Source organism: Danio rerio, chromosome 4 (assembly GCF_049306965.1).
Source record: "Danio rerio strain Tuebingen ecotype United States chromosome 4, GRCz12tu, whole genome shotgun sequence".
In the NCBI taxonomy this organism is placed as follows: Eukaryota; Metazoa; Chordata; class Actinopteri; order Cypriniformes; family Danionidae; genus Danio; species Danio rerio.
The window spans coordinates 11,955,241-11,981,485 of record NC_133179.1 but is presented as its reverse complement, the minus strand read 5'-3'; the positions used below and the strand labels follow the sequence as shown (position 1 = coordinate 11,981,485).

The 26,245-nt window shown below is 37.4% G+C and overlaps 2 protein-coding genes across 22 annotated transcripts in view; one reads left to right on the top strand and one right to left on the bottom strand.

Annotated features, from left to right (window-relative positions):
- The window catches only part of pcloa (piccolo presynaptic cytomatrix protein a), a 64,230-nt gene extending 37,985 nt beyond the window's left edge, over positions 1–26,245 (bottom strand). For all 20 annotated transcript variants that reach the window (XM_073947080.1, XM_073947084.1, XM_073947085.1 and 17 more), the window contains exons 1-3: positions 25,864–26,245; positions 23,221–24,241; positions 21,389–22,462 (exon numbers count right to left, since the gene is read on the bottom strand). In XM_073947080.1, coding sequence (XP_073803181.1) covers positions 21,389–22,462; positions 23,221–24,241; positions 25,864–26,036 — 2,268 coding nt within the window. In that variant the 5' untranslated portion in view covers positions 26,037–26,245. The remainder of the gene's footprint in view (positions 1–21,388; positions 22,463–23,220; positions 24,242–25,863) is intronic.
- LOC137490084 (serine/threonine-protein kinase pim-2-like) lies at positions 4,952–9,909 on the top strand. 2 transcript variants are annotated; one of them, XM_073947097.1, is made up of 8 exons: positions 4,952–6,180; positions 6,759–6,821; positions 7,070–7,164; positions 7,255–7,305; positions 7,828–8,206; positions 8,296–8,472; positions 8,826–8,914; positions 9,638–9,909. In XM_073947097.1, the coding sequence occupies exons 1-8, from the start codon at positions 5,541–5,543 to the stop codon at positions 9,647–9,649; spliced, it is 1,506 nt and encodes a 501-aa protein (XP_073803198.1). In that variant the 5' UTR covers positions 4,952–5,540; the 3' UTR covers positions 9,650–9,909. The 2 variants fall into 2 exon arrangements, with proteins under 2 accessions (XP_073803198.1, XP_068074283.2); XM_068218182.2 differs by lacking the exon at positions 9,638–9,909 and having other exon boundaries at positions 8,826–8,920.

Genomic DNA, 26,245 nt, shown 5'->3' with positions numbered 1-26,245 from the left:
CAGCTCAATTAAAACTAGCAACTGATATAATGACTGTTTCGCTGACATTATTGAAAGCAAATATTGCTACTGCTGAGAGAGCTACAAAATGAACAATGCTTTAAATGTACTGAACATTGTGGCGTCAAGCAACGCACTCCTTGACACTGGATGCAGCACAAATGGCAACGTCAGAGATGAATATTGCATGTTCGTGGGGGGATGTAGATGCCACATGCAGGCAGTCCTCTCATGAGGAATCATACCCCACTGGCTGACGTAAATCCGGAGCGATCTATGTTAGGCTTCAGCGCTGAGGCATGCTTAGCTACGTTGTGGTTCACCAATGGCTTAGCTGCAGGGTTTAGTTTAAATCTAGAGGAGGTCTGGAATCCCTGTGCCATGCGAGGGCAAAGATACTCTGAGAAATGGGTATTTATACCATTCACTCTATGTACAGTTGTGTGCAAGGACACAATTCAATGACATAGACAAACAATTCTAATGAAGCCATATACTGTAAGACGAAACAGAGATTGTAACCTCATGAAAAAGGCTTGTATTTCAATATTATGTGGTAAGGTACATCAGTGGAGAAGGTAAAAAAAAAAAAAAAAACATAATACAAAGACTTGAGTTTCCTTATTCAATGTTTCATACTTCTAATGTTGTTAACACAAATATTACAAACTGCAAGGTTTAAAATAAGAAAACTACATAAAAGGTAAAGACTTGTAAATAGTAACAACAAACACTGCAGTTACAGTATGTTTCCTAAATCACATCATAATGATGTGCAAAAACGGTTTGAAAGTAAAGCCTGGACTTGAAAATGAATGTACAAGTTGCCCTCAACTCCTTTTCATGTAATTCATTAGCAGAAAAGCGATCTGCCCATGTGCCAAATTACAGATCAGATGAAGGCAATGAAGATTTGGAGTTAAATGACTTAAAAGTCACAGACTACAATTATGAAACACCTATTTTGCATCATTATGTTCAATCTCTGACCCTTAGCAGCTTAAACCCTCTGCTTGATCTCGCTACATACTCACGTTTCAAAATACTTTACTAGCCTTGGACTGAGGCATTAAATCCAGCAGCTTCAGAGGTGAAGAGATTGTAACTGATGCGATATAACGAGAGCTCAGGCAGTCACATGATGTGTGGCTCGGGCTGAATACACGGCTTGTCTCCTCACTATTTATTCTTTCATATTTGCTGAGTTTGCAGACAGGGATTTCAGACACAGCTACATGAAGTTTTTATGAGGGCCTATATAATCTACGTCAGACTTATTTAGGGCACCTCAGGCAACCGATAAGGGATTCTGTCAGATTTATTACAAACTATTTGAAAGGGAAATTAACTATACAGTAGGAAAATGGGTATAGTAAACAAAGATGTACAGTATGTTGCATGCAATGGAACATACACTCACCGGCCACTTTATTACACCGACACTTTTGGTACACCTGTCCAACTGCTCATTAAAGCAAATTTCTAATCAGACAATCACTTGGCAGCAACTCAATGCATTTAGGCATATAGACATGGTCAAGACGATCTTCTGCAGTTCAAACCGAGCATCAGAATGGGGAAGAAAGGTGATTTAAAGGTGATTTGAATGTGGCATGGTTGTTGGTGTCAGACAGGCTGGTCCGAGTATTTTAGAAACTGATTTACACACAACCATCTCTAGGATTTACAGAGAATGGTCTGAAAAAGAGAAAATATCCAGTGCGTGGCAGTTCTGTGGTAGCAAATGCCTTGTTGATGCCAGAGGTCAGAGGAGAATGGCCAGACTGGTTTGAGCTAGATAGAAAGGCAACAGTAACTTAAATACCCACTCGTTACAACCGAGATATGCAGAAGAGCATCTCTGAACGCACAAAACATCCAACCTTGAGCCAGATGGGCTACATCAGCAGAAAACCACACCGGGTGCCACTCCTATCAGCGAAGAACAAGAAACTGAGGCTACAATTTGCACAGGCTTACAAAAAATTGGACGATAGAAGATTGGAGAAACGTGCCTGGTCTGATGAGTCTCGATTTCTGCTGTGACATTTAGATGGTAGGGTGAGAATTTGGCATGGAAAGCATGGAACCATCCTGCCTTGTATCAACGGTTCAGGCTGGTGGTGGTGGTATAATGGTGCGGGGGATATTTCCTTGGCACACTTTGGGACTATCAGGATCAACTGATCATTATGTCACCACCACAGCCTACCTTAGTATTTTAGCTGACCATGTCCATCCCTTTATGACCACAGTACACCATCTTCCAATGGCTACTTCTAGCAAGATAACACACCATGTCATTAAGGTTTCTTGAACATGGCAATGAGTTCACTGTACTCAAATTGCCTCCACAGTCAAGAGATCTCAATCCAATAGAGCACCTTTGGGATGTGGTGAAACGGGAGATTCACATCATGGATGTGCAACCGACAAATCTGCAGCAATGATGCTATTATGTCAATATGGACCAAAATCTCAGTAGAATATTCTCAATACCTTGTTGAATCTATGTCAGAGGATTAAGGCAGTTCTGAAGGCAAAAGGGGGTCTAACTCTGTACAAGTAAGGTGTACCTAATAAAGTGGCCGATAATTTTTCTTTTACTTCTTTAGTGAAATATTATCATATCCTGTGGCATTTGCTAATTTGATAAAACTTCAATAGAGCAATAATCATAAAATAAATATGTTTTAAAAAGTACAATAAGAACAAAAAAGGAAAATAAATCAATCTCTATAATGTGATGCCACTGCAGGATGAATTGTAGCTCTTACAAAAAGGTTCTCCCGTAAATTTAAGCTCTTCCTTCTATGGCACAATAATTCAGACTTGAGTTTATGTTTCCAATTCATCCATATAGAAAAACTCATTTAAAAGCCTTATCCAATGAGTGCAGGAGAGGTGGGTGTGCTCAGTCTCACGCCAGATTGTGTGTATGTGTGAAAACTGTCAATAAATGTGTGAAACTGTGTTAAATTTAGTAAAGCAGGCAAATTTGGCTAAGCAATACATCCCCTTTGTAAATACACACTGTCAATCAAATCATCTGTTAAAAAAAAAAAATGTATTTTACCATGGCAAATGTAAAGGGTTAGTGATGTAGAAATATCAACACAAAACATTCCGGATACATCTTTCTTTAATCCATACACATATTCCAATGTGATCAAATGAAGTGCTCAAGTCAATTTGATTGTGCTTCAGAGCATAAGCAAAGAGATATGAAGTCATATTTTCTCAATAACCTTTCCACACACTTCCTCCTCCAAACTCTAATATCATTCACCGCCTCTTCTCTCACTCTCAGCTCTCTTTCTTTCTCTCCTCCTCTCACATCCGCCAGGCCTCTTCCTCTCCTTATTATTAGCAAGCTACAGTAGGTCTGTGTGAGGTTCAAACTTCCTGTAAGGCTCTGCGTTGGCATCATACTGATTTCCTGGTGCTGCCTGCATAGCTGAAATGTGCCAGTTTTTATTAAGCTAAACATCTGACGGAGAAGCTGAGACTAATGGCTTAACAACATATAACAAATACAAAATAAAGGGCAACTCCGGATAACTTGCTTTATGTGTGGACAATATGATGTTAAAGGTCATAAGAAGAAGAAGAAGAACAACAACAACAACAAAATGTAGTCAGTAAATAAATGTCCTAGCTTATATTAGGTGTATTTAACTATTGATATAATGTGCTTATGTTTGTACAGTATTGGACTGTATTTAGGTGACATTATAGTGAAGGTTAGAGGCAAGTTTAGAGTTATGGGTAGGTTTCAGGGTTAAGGTTATATTAAGGAGTTATATTCACAGAAATTGATTATAGCTGAAATACCACACTATAGTTGTATCTTAAAATACAAGTACAAAATAAATAGATGCAGCTACACAATAAGTGCACTGCAATATTTTCTATGTTAATGTTAGTTTACAGTAGTTAACAGTACAATATAAAGTGAGTCAAGAACAGATATAAATATGAAAAATAGTGTTAATGTTAATACACACTTCATAATTTGAAACTATTCTTGACCAATTATATGAAACAAATTAAAAGATAAAAAAAATTCCCTAAATTAAAATTCCTAATATTAAATAAATTAAAATAAAAAATGGGGGGATTACGGTGGCACAGTAGGTAACACGAAAGCCTCACAGCAAGAAGGTCACTGGTTCGAGCCCTGGTTGGGTCAGTTAGCATTTTTGTGTAGAGTTTGCATGTTCTCCCCGTGTTGCCATGGGTTTCCTCTGGGTGCTCCGTTTTCCCCCACAGTCCAAAGACATGTGGTATAGGTGAATTGAGTAAGCTAAAGTGGCCTTAGTGTATCTGTGTGATTGGGAGTGTATGGATGTTTCCCAGTGTTGGGTTGCGGCTGGAAGGGCATCCGCTACGTAAAACATATGCTGGATAAGTTGGCGGTTCATTCTACTGTGGTGACCCCTGATTAATAAAGGGACTAAGCCGAAAAGAAAATGAATGAATGAAAGTTAAAAATGTGTGTCTTTGTGGAAAAATTAAGTTAAATTAACCAAAAATAATAGCAATAAATAATATTTATGAATTTTAATAAAACCTTTTAAAAGACAATTTATTGAGAGACAACATGTCTTTCTCTTAATAAATAAATGAATAAATAAATATTTATCAATATTTTTTTATTAATTTATTATAAATTTGTATTTATGAATAGTAAATAAACATTTACAGAAGAATGAATGAATAAATGAATGAATGAATGAATGAATACAGGAATAAATGAATAAATGAATGAATACAGGAATAAATAAATGAATGAATGAATGAATGAATGAATGAATGAATGAATGAATGAAGATAGGAAGGAATGAATGAATGAAGGAAGGAATGAATACAGGAATAAATGAATGAATGAATAAATGAATGAATGAAGTCCTTTTAAAATCAAAAGGACATGAACAGTAAAATATCTCTTGTACAGGAAAAATTTTATTAAACAGATAAATAAATAAATATGCATGCATGTATGTATATATGTATGCATGTATGTATGTATGTATGTATGTATTCTATTCTTGATAATTTGGACCTCATTAAAAATGTATATACAAATTAAGGGACGTATACATTCATATGTATGTATACTTGTTATGCTTACAAGTCTTCTTTTAACATTAATAACAACACAAATAGCAGCATGTGTATGAAGCTGCCATCAAATATTGACCCAATACAATACAATTGGCAAAATATTGACATCTAATGTACTCCTCCATGCAAGTTTCTTAATAATTTTAGCCTGTAAGCAACCCTGTGCTGCAATTACAAACCACTATAAACACAAAACAGCAAAGGATCCCATTCATTTCAAACTTGCACAAATTAAAACATTTGAAAAATAACAACAGCCCAAAGCATTCCATATTAGAATTCTTAGAATGCGCCTGGATGACATCATCGCCTGACATTCTACTACTTGCTTTTGTGAGTTGTAGTTTTGGCATTTCGAGTTGCAGATTGATCGGTTTACTATTACAGTTTGTTATCAGAAAACATTTGTCATCATGGAGTTTGAGCACAGTTCACTGACAGTGTCTTGTCAGCCCAGTGAAACACCTGTTGGGCCTGATGAAGTTCCTGAAGTGAGAAAGGTAAAAAAGGGCTTCTGGAAGTGGCCAGACTTCCTTTGCAAGACTAGAACATACGACCTCGTCCAGGCCACGAAGGACTACCATGGAGCCATGTTGAAGCAGAAAGTTTCTAGTCAGCCCATTGAAATACCAGTTGGGCCTGATGAGGTTACTGAAGTGAGAAAGGCAAAAAAGGGCTTCTGGAAGTGGCCAGTCTTCCATCGCAAAACTAGAACATACGACCTCATCCAAGCCACGAAGGACTACCATGAAGCCATGTTAAAACAAAAAGTTTCCTGTCAGCCCATTGAAACACCTGTTGGGCCTGATGAGGTTCCTGAAGCGAGAAAGGAAAAAAAGGGCTTCTGGAAGTGGCCAGACTTCCTTTGCAAGACTAGAACATACGACCTCGTCCAGGCCACGAAGGAATACCATGAAGCCCTGTTAAAACAAAAAGTTTTTTGTCAGCCCATTGAAACACCCATTGGGCCTAATGAGGTTCCTGAAGCGAAAAAGGAAAAAAAGGGCTTCTGGAAGAGAGTCACTTGTCTCTTCACTTCGAAGTCTAGTAGAGGTAAAATCACACTCACAAGTGATTATGATACAAGGATTGTTTAATAGCCAAATATCTAATCAAGTAATAATTTATAACTGGTCTTGTGTATACCATTTTAATGTATTAATGTCATTGGCCCATGAACAATTCCTGCTTGATGTCAAACTTTTTCATAACCTTAACAAAAAGCAAATCCAATCATAACTTAACGTTAAAACAGCTATCACAGCAATATTTATCAATATGTGGAAATTTCTGTATTCTCGGAAGCTGTGGAAATTAAAAATGTAAAACAGGATATATGTTAGAACCACTGTTAATGTTTACATCCCTCAAAATGCTCTATAAATATGCTCTATAGAAATGTGATCTATGAAAATCTATGCAAATTACAAATATGACATACAAGTTCATATTTGGATTTCGCATATAAAATGTGTCATATATGTTAAATGATGGCCATTTATATATGTTTTTTAACCATTTGCATTACAAATACGTACATATGTACAAAAATAAGTAGTAAAAAATAAGCAAATATGTAATATGTACAAATATATTACCTATAGTTATATATGTATATGTTCATATTACAGCTTCTGCTTTAGAGGACCATGTCCCTGCTGCTGAGCAGCTAGAGGAGGACGACACAGAAGATGGTAAGATAGGAATTATTATTAGTATTACAAACGTGAATAAAAAATAAATAAAACATATATATATATATATATATATATATATAAATATAATATAAAAAAAAAAATATATATATATATATATATATATATATATATATATATATATATATATATATATATATATATATATGATGTATATAAAATTGTACATCATACTGTGTACTGTACATCGTACATCATACTGACTACAGTTGTTTATTTTTTAACAGACATCATTTTAAGGCATTACAAAATTGGTGACAAGCTGGGCAAAGGTGGATTCGGCTCTGTCTACAAAGCCACACGCCGCAGGGATGGACTTAAGGTGCTTTCACTAACAAAACATTGCTGTATCATTACTTTGTTTAAACCTTCTACCACATGCTAACTGCTAATTATTTGCTTTGTTGATCAGGTTGCTGTGAAATGTACTGTAAAGTCATCGAAGATGAAGGAAATCACAGTGGTGAGTGGTCCAGATACAATTCAATGTCATGATTTGATTTGATTCTAGATTTGATTTTCTTAGGATGGGACAAAATGGGATTGAAGACGTTATATAGTAAACGAAACATGTCTTTTTAGTAAGTACGTAAGCAAGTAAAGTAAGGCTTTTGTTTTGTTTTGTTTTGTGCTTTCCATTTAAAATTAGAGGTAACCACTGTAATTGCATCATGATCTAAACAAAGATGACAGCACACATGAAGAACGAGCAGCTTACATCTAAACTAGACTTTTTCATGTAGAAATTAAAACAGAATTGAAAACAAAATGGTTTTGTGAAACTATTGGCCTACTACATAAAACATCTGAAGAAAAAAAAAAAACAGTAGATAAGCTAAAGACTCCATTTACAACAGTATTTGGATAAATACACTTGATTAGATTGTTTCAGAGCCTTATATGTCTGTTAATGTCAGATTACAATTGAGTTTTCATTAAGAGAGCTTTAGGAAACCATCTAATTGTCATAATTTCTCTCCTTTAGCCTGGTTATGACAAACCCCTCCCTACAGAAATTGCCCTGACAATCATGGCCAACAATGGTCCCTACGTCCCCGAGATTATCAAACTCCTAGACTGGGAGGACAACGATGACCACTACGTTATAATCATGGAGCGACCCATACCTTGTATGGACTTGTTTTGCTTCTTAAACCACAACAACGGACCTCTTGATGAGAAGACGGGACGCCATATAATGCGGCAGGCCATTCATGCTGTGAGCGTTTGCTTTAATCGCGGTGTCTTCCATCGGGATATAAAACTTGAAAACCTCCTGGTGAATCCAGACACTTTGGAGGTAAAGCTAATAGACTTCGGCTGTGGTGCGATCGCAAAGGAATCAGGCTACAAAGTCTTCTGTGGTAAGTGTTATGAACTTTGTTGTCATAAAAATAACATACTAAAGATTCGGTTTAAATGTATAAACCATTGGATGATATTTTTTTTCTAGGCACAAGAGAATACTTCCCTCCGGAGTACGAATTGTATGGCAGGTACCATGCACAGCCGGCGACTGTTTGGTCTCTAGGGATCGTCCTGTTCGCAATGATGTGTTGGGCTTTACCCACTGTCTCCGACCACTCCTTGATAAGGGACTATCTTTGGACTAGAACTGACCTGTCAAAAGGTGAGAGCTTCATCAAAGTGTAAAGAGAGCAGGTCTTATAACTATTTTTGACGTACAAGCGTGCGCAACCATTGTAATCTATCTGATAATGTAATGTAATCAGATTTTAAGATGTGTAAAAACTGCTTGCTATGCTGGTTAATGTTGCACACCGACATTGTCTTATTATATCATTCTACTTTTTATGTACAGTCATGAACACACTTGTTTGTAGAGCGAGCAGTTTGACTGTTTATTATTCCTAGTCATTTCTCCCATAGGCAACTGAATCGGAAGTACTGGTGCACTTCGGCATTGTAGAATAAGGTCTATAAACTATTACCCTTAAACACCCCATTCTTCTTTCTGCACAGAATGCTGCCAGATGATCTGCGGTTGTCTGCAGCCAGACCCAGATGAGAGACTCGCTCTGCAGGAGATGCATCTCCATAACTGGTTTAAGGTATAAAGCCTTTAGCTAAATGGCTTTCATTTTTGTTGATCATCTTAAGCAGAGGTGTCCAAACTAGAGTCCGCAGGCCAAAGTTGGCCCTTGGTAACTTGATTTGCCCTTTGATTTGGCCTACCATCCCATCTGAGAAGAGACTGAGAATGATAACAAAAACTGAAAGTAAATCATTCGATTAAATGTTATAATAATTATAAATAGTCCCTCAATAAATAGAGGAACACATCGGCGATGCACATCAAGGCTAAAAACAGGTGCAGCTTGACTAGTGTAACTCCATTCTGTTATAAATAGGATTGTTTTTACTGTATGAATATATACTGCATTAGTTAATTTAAATCAATGCTCTCTAGTTTTGTTTAAATGTTGAAAAACTTATGAAATCACCAATGGCAACTTTAATGTAATGAGTTTGGTATACTTTGGTCCAACACGCTCAATCAAGACTGGTTTTTCATAAAAAAGTTTGAAGAAGCATCCTTCTTAGACAGGAACAGTCCGAGGTGTTCAAAGTCCAGAAAAGACTACAAACATTGCATGTGACATTAACTGTAATCATACCAAGGTCCAAGAACATATTTGTGCACCTAAAAAAAAGCTACCGAAGAGGAGAAGAAGTCTTAGGGGATTGGAATGAGTGATTAAAAACAGGATTTTTATTTGTGGGTGAACTAATCTTTTAATCTTTTAGACAAATAACACTGATTTATGTTTCAGGTCATGGAGTAAGACAGGAGAAACAACTCAGCAACCCTAGCACACCTGAGGACTGCTGCATTGGATTGCTCTTTGTATTGTATTGTTGCCTTGTCAACTTCTGTAATAATGCAGGGCAACTTACATATGAGTGCCTTTGTTGATTAATTAATATGTCATGAATGTTTTGAATGTATTGTCATTATATTATTATTATACACGTATGCAAATGCACTATATATGTCATGTGTGTGTCTTATATACTGGTGAATTATTAAAGGATTATAAAATCAACATCATGTCTTGTTTTTATTTATTATGTGACCAGTTACTGATTGTACACTGACTTCTTACTTTTTTCATGCAGGTTTCACCTTTTTAAGACATTTTAAGACCATTTGGAATTAAATTTTAGACTCATTAAGTACTAAAGACAAAATAATTTTTCAAATTACGCAGATGGAAAAGATATTTATTTGACCTATCAAAATATATATAACTATAATTTAATACTAATAATACATTAATAATAAACAATTAAAATATTTTAGATTTCAATTCTTAGCTAAATATTTAAAGTATTGTGTAAAAACAAGCAAGCTCTACTTGTATCCATACAGTTTTTTCCCCAACATAAACTTCTTTAAAATAATAATAAAACTAACAAATGTTTTAAAAGATTTAAAAACTATATTAAACTAAATCTATGGACAACAATCTGTCCAGGTCGGTGTCCTCAGCAGTACATGGAGAAACAAATGTTATTGTAAGGAAAATAATTAAACCATTATGATAAATAGAGTTAAACATTACTTTTTTAAATAAAAAGTTTAACGTTTCATTGAGATGGATTGTTGGTGATTGTATGGGTTTTGGACAGATTGGGTAGCAATACACGAACAAAGGAAAATTAAGACCTGTTTAAAAAGATTTAAGACCAACAACACAGTATTACAGTAAATCTAGAACTTTTTAAGGCCTAATATTTGGATTTTGAGATTTAATACTTTTTAAGACCCCACAGAAACCCTCTACATAACAGTATTACATAAATTATTTGTCCTTCTGTGAATTTCTATTGAAAACTACTGTGAATTGCAATAAAATATTTTAAAGTTTAAGTGTGTGTTTAAATGGTTTTGACTGATTTGAAATCAATAATCACTCCTTTGTACACTGTGAAAACAGAACTAATAATAAGAATTGACTTTGCTCAAAAGATTTATAACCCACAACTAACAAACCCAGACAAATAAAGAATCTTTAATCCCTAATGTTATGTCTATAGCTGTATATTTTGACTCAAAAGTCTGTATTTTGCCCTAAAAATACACTCACTGGCCACTTTATTAGATACACCGTACTGGTACTGAGTTGGACCCCCTTTAGCCTTCAGACCTGCCTTAATCCTTCATGGGATAGATTCAACAAGGTACTATAAATATTCCTCAGAGGTTTTGGTCCATATTGACTTGATAGCATCACACAGTCGCTGCTGATATGTCGGCTGCACATCCATGATGCGACTCTTTCGGTCCACCACATTACAAAGGTGCTCTATTGGATTGAGTCTGGTGACTGTGGAGGCCATTTGAATACGGTGAACTCATTGTCAAGGCATTTGCACCCACAGAACTGCCACTCACTGGATATTTTCTCTTTTTCTGTATTTTATCATTTCCCTAGTCTAACAGTATTCACGTACAGTAACTGAATGATCAAAATAAAAGTAATTCAATAGAATTAATCATAGTTAAGGTCACAAATGGTACAATTTCTTATACCTGAATGTTTTTAAACTCATAATACAATCACAGGCATCAAAAACACATGCAAATGATGAATTATAATACAAACTCAACATTGCTTATGCTGCGATGTGACTATTGCAAATGATCACATTGTGATATCGATGCTGAAATGATACGTTGTGCAACCCTAAAACAAGTACACATATTTTTTTTCTTAAAACGAATAATATTCAGCCGTTCATTTATGCACATGCACTCACTCCTTTGCATTAAACACGACACACAAATGCAATTCTCAGTGGTGACATTGCTGTCTTTATACACCGAGAGCTTGCTTTTAATGGACAGGGTGCCTAGTGGCTGTCTCTCCGTCACGCACGCACACTCAAAACACCTTCACATCTAAAAATACCACTGCTTTCAAAACATCAGGGAGAGGATGGCACGTGGCGGACACTGCAGGAATGAGCCAGGCCTTCCAAGCTCAAAGAAAAACACACTCAGCCACAAACAAAACAATAAAAGCCTGCTGCCACAAAGAGGACCATCTACCATAATATCCCGCAGTCATTCCTGCCTCTTTTTAACCATCTTGGCTATTTTTTGCACAAGAGAGTACAGAGATACAGCTTTGTCTGTGAGATTACCAGACCGACAGGTAAAATAATACACAAACATGCAATCTAAAGTCACACAATATGATTAAACCAAGAATAAATAATGAATATCTAAATCTGTGGAGAGCAAATATTTGGCTCCTCAGCATGACAAGCCATTACTCATAAACTCACATGGACACACCGTCCCGTAGGTTAACCAAACTAGAGAAGTCATTTAGAGAAATGCGAGCTAGAAATCAGAAATAAAGCTAAAGATAAACAAAGCAAACATCCTAATCAAACAGACAGGCGGACAGAGCTCCATGACGATGGAAGGCACACAGACACACACGTCTGTACACATTATATAAAGTGATCAAACAGACGGAGCTGTAGCTATGGGAACTGAACAAGCAGACAGAGGAGGCCGGAGTGGATCTTTTAGATGGAAATGAAGTGTTGGAGTTGAAGAACTAGGAAGAGCTGTCTTTCAGGACTTCTTGTTTCTAGCCAAAAACATAAGGAAACATGTAAAATTGTGTGTCTACAAGATGAAAGTTCGAGATGATTATGTTCATCCAGATACTGACAATACATATATTTGTTTTCACATGAGTATTATGTTAGAATCATACATACACTCACCGGCCACTTTATTAGGTATATCTGTCCAACTGCTTGTTAACGAAAATTTCTAATCAGCCAATCACGTGGCAGCAACTCAATGCATTTAGACATGTAGACATGGTCAAGACGATCTGCTCCAGTTTAAACCGAGCATCAGAAAGGGGGAGAAAGGTGATTTAAGTGACTTTGAACATGGCGTGGTTATTAGTGCCAGGGGGGCTGGTCTGAGTATTTCAGAAACTGCTGATCTACTGGGATTTTCATGCACAACCATCTCTAGGGTTTACAGAGGATTGTCAGAAAAAGAGTACATTTTATAAAGGTTTTTTTTTTCTACCATTGTTTCATAACCAGGCTAAGTTATTAAGATCCATCATTAAAACATGGTGACATTTTTTAAAAAGTGTTATAATCCAATTATGAAGGTTTATGAATAGAACGTACAACCAAGTCAGAATTGCACATTTTCACAGCAAAAAATGCTTTCCTACAAGAGTTTTTTTGTTTCTGTAGCCCAAAAATCGAAACATTCTTAAATCAAGAAGCATTTTCTAGACAAGTACAATTTTTTTGCATTCTTTTCAGAAAGAAACAAGTCAAAATTATAAGAGTTCAAATAATCTACCAGTGGGCTGAGTAAAATAATCTAAAAGCATTATATTTTGTGTACCGCACTGGCAGATTATTTCGCTTTTTTTTCTTTTTTTTTTAAGAAAACACATCATTGATTGTGTTTCAGTTTAATCGACAATTAAAGTTAACAATAAAAAAACTAAATAGCAAATGTTTTGGTATTTTATTGGTCATTTTTAAGACACATAAAATTATAGCAATAAAATTAGACATAAGTTATTAATAAATTAGAATTGTATTAGATTTATTAGAAAATGAAGCACACTGAAGATGTGATGCATTAGTGTTCATCATTTTTTCCAACAATTCAACAGCCTAAGGTCAAATTATTCAATATATTTAATCTAAAAACATTGTTTAGATGTTTTATCTTAAACCATTTGTCAGCTTTTGTTCATAAAACACTTGCCTGTATGACTAATTTCTCATTTATCTCATCCCTAGCCTCTATAGCTAACTAAAAAAATGTAATTTTCAGAGAATTGAGCCATTCAAATTGGTGGACTTTCAAAGATTTTTGATCACTGATTCCCTTTGCTCTTTCCTCTCCAGCGGCAACACACCTTCTCAATTAAATTTTACATTTATTCATGTGACTTGAATCTCCTGTGGAGCTGCTTCTCTGCCTCATTCCACCTTCATTAGATATAGAGATCAGATGAAGATAATGAGAGAGAGAGAGAGAGAGAGAGAGAGAGAGAGAGAGAGAGAGAGACTGATTTATTGATTGAGTGCATCTTAAGTTTCAACAGTATTCAGTGGCATAAGTAGAACTGCTTCAAAACAGTGCCATTATTAAGTCACATGCTAACAAGCAACGTACAGTTAAGAATCAGTTTTGTACTGCAGCTGGCATGCGTTTTGTGACTACGTTTACATCGGAAAAAGAACAATTTTTGACAAAAACATGCAGCTAAAATCATTGGAATGACCATTTTAGCACTGTATTTTTTGCACAAAAGTCTGTCAATCAATAAAAAGCAAGCATTTAACAGCTTCCCAATATAGTAACTTAAGACTTTAAAGGGATAGTTCACCCCAAAAAAATTTGTTTATTTATTTACCCTCAAATTATAATTTTTTTTACTATTAGAAACTGGTTATATTCACAGACTGTTGCCACACAACTGTGTTTAAACCCCTTATAAAAGTAACTTTTGCTCCATCGTTAAACAACCACCGTTTCCCAAATCCACACTGGTCTGTTTGTGACTGTATGCATGGAATGAATGGGGTGGGGGACACTGTGGGGAGGGATGACACATCAGGTGGCTGGCAAGTGACTCAAAGCCTAAGGCAGATGGCCAACCATAAAAAAGAAAGAAAGAAAGAAAACCAATAGTGTGAAATCTATTCCCTGGTCCAGTTCTCTGCGGGGCTGTTGTGAAACTGTCAACACTATACCACATGGAAAAGACATCACACCTGATTTGTCCAACAATTTCTATCTTCTTAGCCATAAAATGACAATGTTATATAGTTTATTAGCTAATAGGATATGTGCAACCAAGCACAGAACTGCCAATTACAGTTTTTCAGGTTCAAAAGGAGTTAAAAGAATATAGTTCACCCCAAAATGTTCAATTCTGTCATCATTTATTTATCCTCCACTTATTCAAAACCTTTTGAATTTCTTTCTATAGTTAAACACAAATAAAAATACACAGAATAATTTAGGAAAAAACAGCCATTGGCTTTCATAGTATATTTTTGTTCCTTTAGATGTCAATGGCTTTGTGTTTTTTTTGTTTTAAATGATGAGGAAACTTTATTTTTGGGTGAACTATTCCTGTAAAGGGGTGGTCCACAGTGTATTTTTAAGGCTTGGTTGTGTTTATAAGATGCAAAGCAATGTGTGCTTATGCTTCATTTATAAAAAATCAGGTTATTTTTTCATACATCCTACTTGATTAGATACAGCTAATCAACTAACATTAAAACAACTGTCATACCTCCTAGTTCCTCCTAAAGGCCCGCCCCCAAGAGGCTCTGATTGGTCAGCTAACATAATGTGCTGTGATTCACAGATCGGCTCCACATCACCACGTCACGCCCCTACAAGCACACGGTTTTGCGCTGTGTAAACAGTAGCTGAATCAGAATGAACCTCACGCCTGCTCTCTAATATAAAATCTGACAAATGCGTTTCACATATATTCAAAATAAGAATATGTAAGTAATATGAAACATTTACATATCTTTTGCGAGTTTGTTATTTGAGATGTAGAATGCACAGAAAGCATAGAGAGATACTGTTGAAGATTGTGGGCGTTTACAGCGGTTTGACTGATAAATATGAATTTGTAGCTAAATTGTTAGAGGTGCCAAACAGCATTTCCCTTTGTTTACATCCTTGTTTCACTACAACATACCATTAACGCTAGAAACTGTGCCTGTAGTGTATCAATTTTAACAAATAAAAACACTTTCAGGTTGTGGCTCACAATCCACAGCTTTTTCAGTGGCAGGAGTTTTAAGCCAAATCCAGCACTGAACTGGTAGAGTTTCTGGAAGCTGTCCTTTGTCAAATGCTAGCTATGTCGTTTTTACAATTCTCTGGAACATAATTAAAATTAAACTGTAAGCACTTCTCTCTTTGTGGTGTGTCCTTTGGAAGTTCAAATACAAAAACAGAGGAAGCTCTGTAGAAATAGCAGCATTTGGACGGCATTTTAGCTTTCCCTGCTATAACATTACAGCCCCTCTGGCCACACCCCTTCACTGCGCAGGGTGTACGCACATGGTGAATGCATTTAACCTGAATCGCTTGTGATCTCACTAGCCAGGATCTATTGTTTTGTAGTCCCCAAATTAATTCGTTGTAGGCTTTGCTAAGCTAACTCTGTAAAAGCCAATGTCTCCCTTTGCATTGAACTTTGAGCGTCTTACATTCATAGGTGTTGTTTATGTTCTCACAGCTACATTACACATCAACTAAAGTTTAAACTATGATATCGTAGTGGACCACCCCTTTAAGTTTAACAATTGTTGAAATAAGCAAATAAAAAAATCAGTAAAAGTAAAAATTTAAAGCCACAAGTCAAACAGGCCGTGCTGTCATTTGAGCTCAACTTGCATTGAACCTGTAACTTTTCCTGCAAGACATGAGCCAAATGTTCCTTTTCAAACAAAGGATTAGATTTTGGGTATATAAAAGCTTTATGTTTTATATAACGCACAGACTGTGATACCTTGGGAGGATTTTTCAAATTCTAAAACAAGCAGTGAGAGAAGTGTCAAGAATGAGCAAGAAGAAAGAACCAAGATGAAATGGAAGTTGTCGGAGTTTCTGATTCAAGTCATATTATTCCACGGAGGAGGGTGGAAAAGTGGCAAAGAAACACAAAAATTGTCACACGAATAAGTAAAAAACTGAATGGAGAAGGTGTTTTGCCACTGGAGAGACAGAAGAATAGGAAATAATGACTTTCCAAAAGCCTAAAGTGTGTCATATTCAAACCATGTGCATATTGAAAGATTTTCAAATGTGGCTCTTACGTGGCCTTTAAGAAAAACACAACTGTTGACCTTTAAATCCTGTTAGCCAGAACAGATTACTACACACACTTGCACAGAACAACTCACATGCACACTCTGTAGCACAAGTCGTGTTGAAACCTCGCAGGAAGAGAGAGAGACTAAATCTAATCTCAAGTGAGGATGTTACTCAAATGGAAGCACTTCAGCACTGATCCAGATAACACAATTTTGCATGGCCTTGAGCCTTTTTGATCAGGACAATCTGGCGAATAAACAAAACAATGTAAAGGCATGTAGTCGCATGCATTAATGTCTGATATAATAAAGCCTGCCTGTAGTTAAAAATGACAGGGCTGTCTTTGCTTTCCAGTCTGGTTTGGGATCAGTGTCGCCAGCCATCTTGGAAGAGTACTTTTGACAGTATAATGGGTGAAGTCATTGCCCGTACCATGTGAGGTGAAACCGGACGCACATGCTTTGGCTAATCTGCTTGGAAAACCTGAAATAGACTCACGAGATTACAGAGAGCATGACAAACCCAGGATCAAACACAGAGGCTGGTTTACATGTGATCAAAGGACATGATTTGCAGGCCAAAACATGTCAGCTTAGAATAACCTGTTCATTTGGACGGAGGAACACGTGAAGTTCCCTTAAATTTATAATCTGCTAACAGATGCTCTTTAACTTAAAATACATATATTTCATAAATAAAATTCCATAGCACACACAAAAAAGTATGATATGCATAATATATAATACAGTGCTTTCCACACATAGACTTTACTTAGGTGGGCTGCCCAGGTACTGTATATTAACGCCAAAGTATATTTGGTGACATTTATTTTTGATTATTATCATCCTTTAACACTTTTTTTATATCCGCCCAATAGCCAAACATCTGCGATCGATTAACCAGTGAAAAAATCTCCTCTTGCCCTACACGTTTCCCACTTTTCATTGTGTGTGCACCAGAACTGTCATCACTCCCATAGACAATCTCACGTGCTCTGCAGAGACCCACAGAGATGTGCCTTTTTTGGGACGTAAAATGGATCTATCCGGGGTTTCTAAATCTCCTAAAATGTCCGGGATTCGACTTTTGGTTTTTCTTTCTAAACCATCGTTAATTGTATGTGTTTTTGCATTACATTGTTATTTTAAGCATGATTTACTTTCGCTTGGCTTTGCAGATGACAGCGCGTGCACATCCGCAAGCGAGAGAAACAATATATAATAAATTCTTTGATCTAATCGACTCGAAAAAAACTTTTTTCTATTTACTCAGAGAGGTAATGACATTTAAACTGGCTGCAAAATATTTGTACACCATTAGAAATGTAAAAAAAAGCAACTAATTTGCCTTGTTTAAATAATCTACACTTTTTATTCTTGTAATTTTTATACTTTTTTGAGATTTGTATTCCATGGATGTCTCTTATTTCTCATTTGCTCTATTTTTTTTATTTGATGATGGTGATATTTTACATAATTTATATACAGTTGAAGTCAGACTTGTTAGCCCCTATGAATTATTAGGTCACTTGTTTAGTTTTCCCTAATTTCTGTTTAATGGAGAGCAGATTTTTCCAACACATTTCTAAACATAATAGTTTTAATAACTCATCTCTAAAAACTGATTTATTTTATCTTTGCCATGATGACAGTATAGTAGTTTACTGGATATTTTTCAAGACACTTCTATACAGCTAAAAGTGACATTTAAAGACTTAACTAGGTTAATTAGGTTAACTAGGCAGGTTAAGGTAATTAGGCAAGTTACTGTAAAACGATGGTTTGCTGTAGATTATCGAGAAAAAATAGCTTAAAGGGGCTAAAGATTGTCCCTAAAATGGTGATTAAAAACGGCTTTTATTCTAGACGAAATAAAACAAATAAGACTTCATTTAGTATGTCTAATAATATCAGACATACTCTGAAAATGTCCTTGCTCTGTTAAAAATCATTTGGGAAATATTTAAAAAACAAGAAAATAATTCGAAGGGGGCTAATATTCTGACTTCAACTGTATATCTAACATGCTTTGGCAATACTGTATAAAATATCAGCAGCAGATTTTTCCCTGTCAGTAGGTGCACATGGCTCCTGAATAAAAGTAAAACCAATAGTGGTTTAAAAAACAAACAAACAAACAAACAAAAAACATCAACCCATTGTATCAAAAATTTTTATAAAATCACATATTTTTTGTCGCTTGTAGGTAACCATGTATGTGCTGTGGGTAAAAGATGCGTTTCAATCCGGCTACTACCGCAACTATATTTCAAATCAGTGGGAAGCACTGTAATAATATCATGTTAATAATAATCACAAAATATGCCAGAATATATTTGATATAACTTATTTTGGCCAGTTTGCAAGTCAAATAATTGAATTGATAAATAACTTGAATTTTAAATGCATACATTTACACAATTGTAGTCTAATCAAAAAAGTGTATAAATACTTATAATAATAATAATAAAAACACTGTGAAATGTGACATAGCTTGAGGAAGACAACTTTGTGTCCCTTAGGAGACAATTATTAGCTCTGAGTCACACAAGCAGCCAACCTCAAAGGACAGACTTATGTTGACACACTGGTTGCGTGTAAGTGTTTCTCTACAGTCTACACAAGCAAATCACAAAGAGCAAATGCATTCATGTAGCTACTACTTATTTTTATATACATGTATGAAGAGTTCAGATGCAAAAGCCTTTAAGTATCGTCTGAAATGTGTGTGTAGGTTTAGGAATTTTTACTTTTATGGTTATGAATAGGTCCTTGTTTTGCCTTTAAAGTAAAAAAGTTGAACTAGGAGGTTGAGAAAAATGCATGTTTTAGATTAAAATTTCAGACGGCTAGCCCTGTCACCTATGTGGCCGGATTAACTAAATTTCTCCATAATGTATGAGTGTTTGTGTGTGGGTGTGAATGTGAGAGTGTATGGGTGTTTTCCAGTACTGGGATGCAGCTGGAAAGACATGCATTGTGATGAATAATAATTAATGAAAGAGTTAGAGGCTTTTGCATTACAGGCATTCCATGACTGTAAGAACCTCATTAGCTACTGTAATTATTTAATATAATATGTGATAGTATTATTAATTATAGAATATATATTAGCCAATTAAACCAGTACCCAGTTATAGAACATATTCATCAACAAAGGTACAAGAGGTTAAGATCTTTCATCCAAGCATCTATGTTAATACATTAGATAAAATGACAGCAAAATTATACTATACATAATATTAATATTTTTATTAAAGATATAATTCACCTAAAATGAAATCCACTCGGCATGAGTGTGAGTAAATGTTAAGTGAGTTCCCTTTAAACATATTACCTGTCCTTGTTTGTAATTCCAGTAGTGTAAATACAGACAGTGAATACGTTTACATGGACACCAATAATCAGATTTTAATACGATTAAGACAATACTCTGATTAAGAGTCTACCATGTAAACAGCAATTTTTGATTAATTTAATCCGATTAAGGTCATAATCGAACTAAACAGAAATCAGACTAAGACGTGGAGTATGCCGATTTGTGCAGTACAGACATCTTAATCAAACTATTACTGCCGTGCAGGTTTTTTGCCACATTTGGTGAATAGTCTATACACACAAATGGCTATTTGACACTATTCTTTGCACCTACCAGTTTATACTCCCATCCAATATCTCATTTTTCATGGGGGGCATGCATGAAATGTTCCCAAATGAAAGTGAAAATGCCAAACTGCAGCAAAAGTCGACAAATTAAAAATGAAACTACCTGTAACTCCGGAGGCAATGACATTAATCGAATTACGTGCTATAACATGTAGGGATCATAATAGGAACATTTAAAAAGCAACTTATGCAAACAACTTAACCATACTATTGTCTTATTCAGATTAAGGCAGATAATTTGATGACTGATGTCCATGTAAATGTATTCAGTGATCCACAACTTTCTAAGCTTCCCCACTGTTCTCCTTTCACCTCATATTCTCTGTTCACAAAAAAGCAATGGATGATTTCCAAACAGGAAGTTGGTGAGTCATCTGAGATGCCATCAGACTGTGACTTTCCCTGTCCTTAGTGCACACACATTCTTAAACACATTCAGTCAAAGAGTCGCAGAGTGCATTGAATTACACAAGTCAAGTGTCGAGCTTTTGAAGTAAACAGGGACACGAATGATGAGCCTTATGTATAATGCAACAGAACAATCAAAACTTCAGAGCAACAGCAAAAGGCCATTCTCTAGAGAAACGCATGAATCTTAGATCAGCCAACAGTGTTTGGATCATTGGTGTCTATATGCTGGTTTGCTTTTAAAAGTTGACAGAAATCACGCCCTAGTATTAATGCATACTTTCTCTTGCTTGAAAATGGACCGAAATCGGATGACGCATTCTGTTCACAGACACATATACAAATTCTTGTTGAATAAAACTCCCTCTAGAATAAGAACGTCAAATCCAACTAAATTATAAATAACATCTGCCCACGACAAGCAAAAGCAAGTAGCGAAAGTAGTATTTTCGTCCTGCCTGCTGTGACAAAAAAACTAAAAGCTACTGGCAGCTAAAAACAGAACAAGCCCTTTGAGGTCTTTCACCCAAACTTACAACTTAATAGGAAACACAGTGTTAAAGGAAAGGAAATTGAAACATGGAGAGAGTTACCTCTGAGAGATGAGGAGTGGGGTTGAATCCACACAGGTTGCACACAGTCTTCTGGCACTCCGTACATGTGCTGTAGTTGATCACCTCTCCTGAGCCAAAATTCAGTTTTACTTTACAGAGAGGACAGCAGGATTGGGCCTCAGAGCCTGAAACTTTAGCCTCCTTTACGTCTGTCGATTTTGGGGGGGATGTGTCTGCTGATGCTTTTTTCTCAGCAGGTGTTGGTTTCGGGGATGCTGGGTCTTTGGAATAAGCTGGCGGTGTGTCCGGAGGTGACTCTGAGCCAGAGTCTGGGGGGGATCCAGCAGGGGAGTCTGCATCTGACCCAATGGGGGAATCAGGGGGTGATCCTGCGGGAGAATCAGGGGGAGACTTTGATTCCTCCCCAGAGATGAGATTGGTGGCAGAGCTCAGGAAGGATGATCCAAAACCAAACATCTTTCCAGAAACGCTCTCAGTGGACTGAGATTGTGCTGGTAAAGGTTTTGTCGTCTCTGTGAGGCCACTGAAGCCACTGAAAAGTTTTCCTGTGACGGACTCACTTGCTGGAGCTGCAGAGCCACCCTGAGGTTTGGACCCCCCACCAAAACCACTGAAGAGTTTTCCTGTGACGGACTCTGTAGCTTGGGCAGCTGGAGAGGGTTTTGTTACCTCTGTCAAACCTCCAAGACCAAATCCTCCAAAAAAGCCCCCTCCGTCCTGCTTCGGGGTTGTTTTGGCTGGAGATGGTTGGGGACTACCTTTTGGGCTCTGTGAAGGTTTCTGAAGTGGTGGAGGCTGTCCACGTTTTGCCCCTAGTTGTCCAGGCTGAGGTCCCTGCTGTGGTCCAGATTTTGGTGTTGTTGGAGGTGTACTTCCCTTGCCTGTATCAGCAATACTCTGTTGTTTGGTCAGCATTGGGGGCTTTTTACCAGGCTCAACCTTGGAGGGAGATCCAGGCGGTGGTTCTTTCCTTTGTGGGGAGGGAGGTGCTGAGCCCTGCTTGGGTGGCTGCTTCATCATTGGAGGTCCAGGAGGCTCCATGCCACCCATCGCCCGCTGCATCTGACAGTTCAGACACAGCCATTCCTTACTCTGTGAAAACAAGAAGATAATGTCAAGGTATATGAGCACAAATGCAGCACAATATCATTTTTGTAAGAATAGCCATCTGCATTTAAATTACTTCAAGCTGTGTGCATTAAAAAGGCCTTGCAGAACATTATTTATTTATGCTGAGCAGAACAAAACATCCAGTATATAGCATGGTAATTTGTAGTGAACTTGCTGTTATTAAAAGCTCTTTATTGTTTTTGGATTGATTAACAAACCCCATAAGCCACGACTTTATGATTTGATTACATGTTTTTTTTATTTCATTTACTTCTATTGTTAGTTTGGTTGAGTCATTTATTGAAAGGCACACATGTAAATTCTTAAAAAAACAGAATAAGGCTGCACATCCAGTGCTCTGTGACTAATACTGTTGTTTCCTCTAACATGGACCAGGAATAATTCCAAATGTGTATCACTGCCTTCATAACTTGTGAATGCAACTCCACTTCTTGCCTGAATGACATAAGTGACCTTGCTAATTTTCCATCTTCTGTGGCAATACTTTTAAACTTCTAGACTCAAATGAAAAGAAATATTCTTATGCATAATCAAAAGGTTTTAAAAGCAAAACCCTGAACAGTTTTAATTATTAAGTATAAACTCATTTTGCTAAAGTGTTCATTAAAAATAAAAAAGAAGTATTGTATCTTCTGTATTAAAAATACATAAAGATGAACAATTAAATAAGTGTGAAATTTATCTGACTGATATATAGTAAGGCAGAAGATGCCTCTTACCGCTGAATCTGGTGGACTGAAGCCACACAGGCTGCACACCTGCTGTTTGCACTGAGTACAGGTGTTGTAGTTGGGTGGCTGGTCTTTGGCCTGCACATTCAGCTCTGTAGACTTACAAAGAGGACACATTGCTTTTCCTGGAGCTGGTGCAGCTTTACCAGGCCCTTCTGATAGAGCACCTGGCCCAGGTTTACCCTGCTGTTGAGGTCCACTAGGTTTTCCTGCAACCCCTGGGCCAGGTTTTCCAGGCCCTTGTTGCTGGGGCCCTGGTCCTCCAGGTTTGGGTCCTTGCTGTTGAGGTCCAGGTCCACCAGGTTTAGATCCTTGCTGCTGAGGTCCAGGTCCACCAGGTTTAGGTCCTTGCTGCTGAGGTCCAGGTCCACCAGGTCTAGGTCCTTGCTGCTGAGGCCCAGGTCCACTGGGTTTAGGTCCTTGCTGCTGAATTCCCGGTCCACCAGGTTTAGGTCCTTGTTGCTGAGGTCCAGGTCCACCAGGTTTAGGTCCCTGTTGAGGTCCTGGTGCTCCAGGTTTAGGTGCCTGATGTTGAGCTTCTGGTCCACCAGGTTTGGGTCCTTGCTGGGGTCCTGGTCCACCAGGTTTGGGCCCTTGCTGAAGAGGTCCCTGCCCTTTAGGGGGACCCTGCTGAGGTGGCTTACTCCCTTGAGGAGGACCCTTTCCCACTCCGCTCTGTGGACCAGGAGGCTTTCCTTCCTGCTTTGCAGACTCCTCCTCTTCATCATCACCAAACAAACTAAACTTTGGGATGCTGGCAGAGGAGACAGCAGAAGAAACCGCACTCAAAGGGTTGGCCCCACTCAGGAAGCCAGATGAGAACATGCCAGTTCTTGGTTGTTCTGGGTCTTTGGGCTCCTGCCGGAAACGTGACTCAAGGAGGCTGAGGGAGGAGGGGCTGCGTCCAGGCTTTGGCTTGGGAGGCGGCCCCTCTCCAAAAGCATCTACTGTTCGACTCTTACTGAGACCGACTGGGACTTTGGTACCCCCAGCTTGAGTCTCTGGTGGCCTGTGAAGTGAACAAACATAAGGTTAACTTCATATTACTCTCAGGTCAACATAAATCTTTCCAAAATAGGTGATTGATGAAAATGTGCTGTATTTATTTAAAAGCTGTTCTGGACCATTTACAAAAATAAAATGCAAATGACACTGCAAATAATCCAGTCATCCAATCAATAAAGCAAAATAAAAGTTATTACAGCCAAAAAAAAAAAAAAAAAAAAAAAAAAAAAGGGTAATGGATCAGCAAAAAAAAAAAAAAAAGAAAAAAGAAAAAGTCTGATGTCATGATCAGTTTATTTTAGACGTTAATAAGTAATAAAATGAATGCAATGCAATGAAGCAACTAATCAAGAAACTCAACTGCTTTATCATTAGTAGTAGTAATGACCACTAGTGTGTAATTACTTTGAAAAAAAAGAGCTAATACTAATAGCATCTATTAAGCATTCTGACCAAACACTAAATCAAGCAATCGTTTTTGCCACACTGTCACTATATTTTAATTTCTGTGCACCACTGATGTTAATTTACTCCTAGAATAATTTGGTGTTTGTCGTGGGCGTTGTTTTACATGTATTTAAATGTGCAGTCAGTCAGACATCCAAAGATAATAATCACGCCACTTCCAAGACGAGTATTGTTTCTAATCGAGTGGCGCTCTTTACTTCACTGTGCGCGTTTCAGCACCACGGACAGCGAACATCTTATAATAATAGGTTAAACTGCTACATGGTCCTAGCTCTCAGGTGTAATAGTACACGCACGCTCCCTAAAATAAGAAAACGATCAATGATCATGATGGCATTTGTGCTTGCGTTGCTATATTTAGTCATATTAATATTTATACCCCCCTCCCCCCATTTGCGCCTGAGTAAAAATACCACATTTAAGCCAATGCAAATTTAAAGACACAATTCAATTAGATGACGAATGAGATCATGTCACAGTGGATGTCGATCGCGTGCTTTCAAGTGATCGAATTTTCATAGACTCGTGTTATTCTCAGTCAGTGTTTTCCAAAGCAGCTCATGACATCACCTACACAGCCCATAGGAGGAAGATGGAGTGTGCATGGAGAACGCAACGGAGATGTGGATACACAGAGGACGGATATTTTTTTGGAAAGGATCGTTCATATTTTTTTCAATGTTCATTTTTATTTCAGTATATAATCCTTGTGGCTTGTATAGACCTGAGCAAGCGGTTTAAACAAAACTATATTCATTAGAACACTGCACATTCACTGTGCACACACAGTGACCCACCATATTAACGATGATGACACTAATTATGAAAAATACATATACACATGTAGGTTTTGAGCAGAGCAGTGTAATTTTACCTTTACGCATAGCTAGTAAACTAAAGTCCATAAAGGTGGTGTTGAATTTCAATCGTATGCGTGTGTGAAAATTGGGCTGGAATTAACATCTCGCTACAAAACGGCCGTAAACATGCAGTAGGAGCGTGAATGGGTGTGATCATGTTTTGCATCGTTGCTGCTGTCGTGATGTGCCAACCTGCAATGCCTTGATCAAAACACAAGCCCATCACACAAGCGCTCGGGCACTGGACGGATGGACATCACCATCATTATAGCATACATTTATAGACACTTCAACTTGCCTGGACTGCGCTCTGGCCATAGCGGCCACAAGCTGCTTTCTTTCTTCCTCAGACAGATTGCTAAGGTCTGCCTCCACCCCTGCGGGCATCTGGATGAAGCCACCCTTCCCATCAGGTGCGAGTCCCGCTGGTAATCCAGCTTCGCCGCCTTCCAGGCTCGCTTCGTTCCCCATGATCGACCCTCTTTCCTTTTAGTTCCCCCTCCCTCCAGCTAATTACGCGGCGATACAGGTCTTAATGTCGGGAATAAGGCGACAGCATCAGTATCCGCAGTTGTTTTGGATGCATGGCGCTTTATTTCTCCATTTCATTCGAGGGTCTCTGTAGCGATTACGCGCATCCCGAGAGCAGAGCCTCTCCGTGCGGGTGTAGGTCTAGAGTT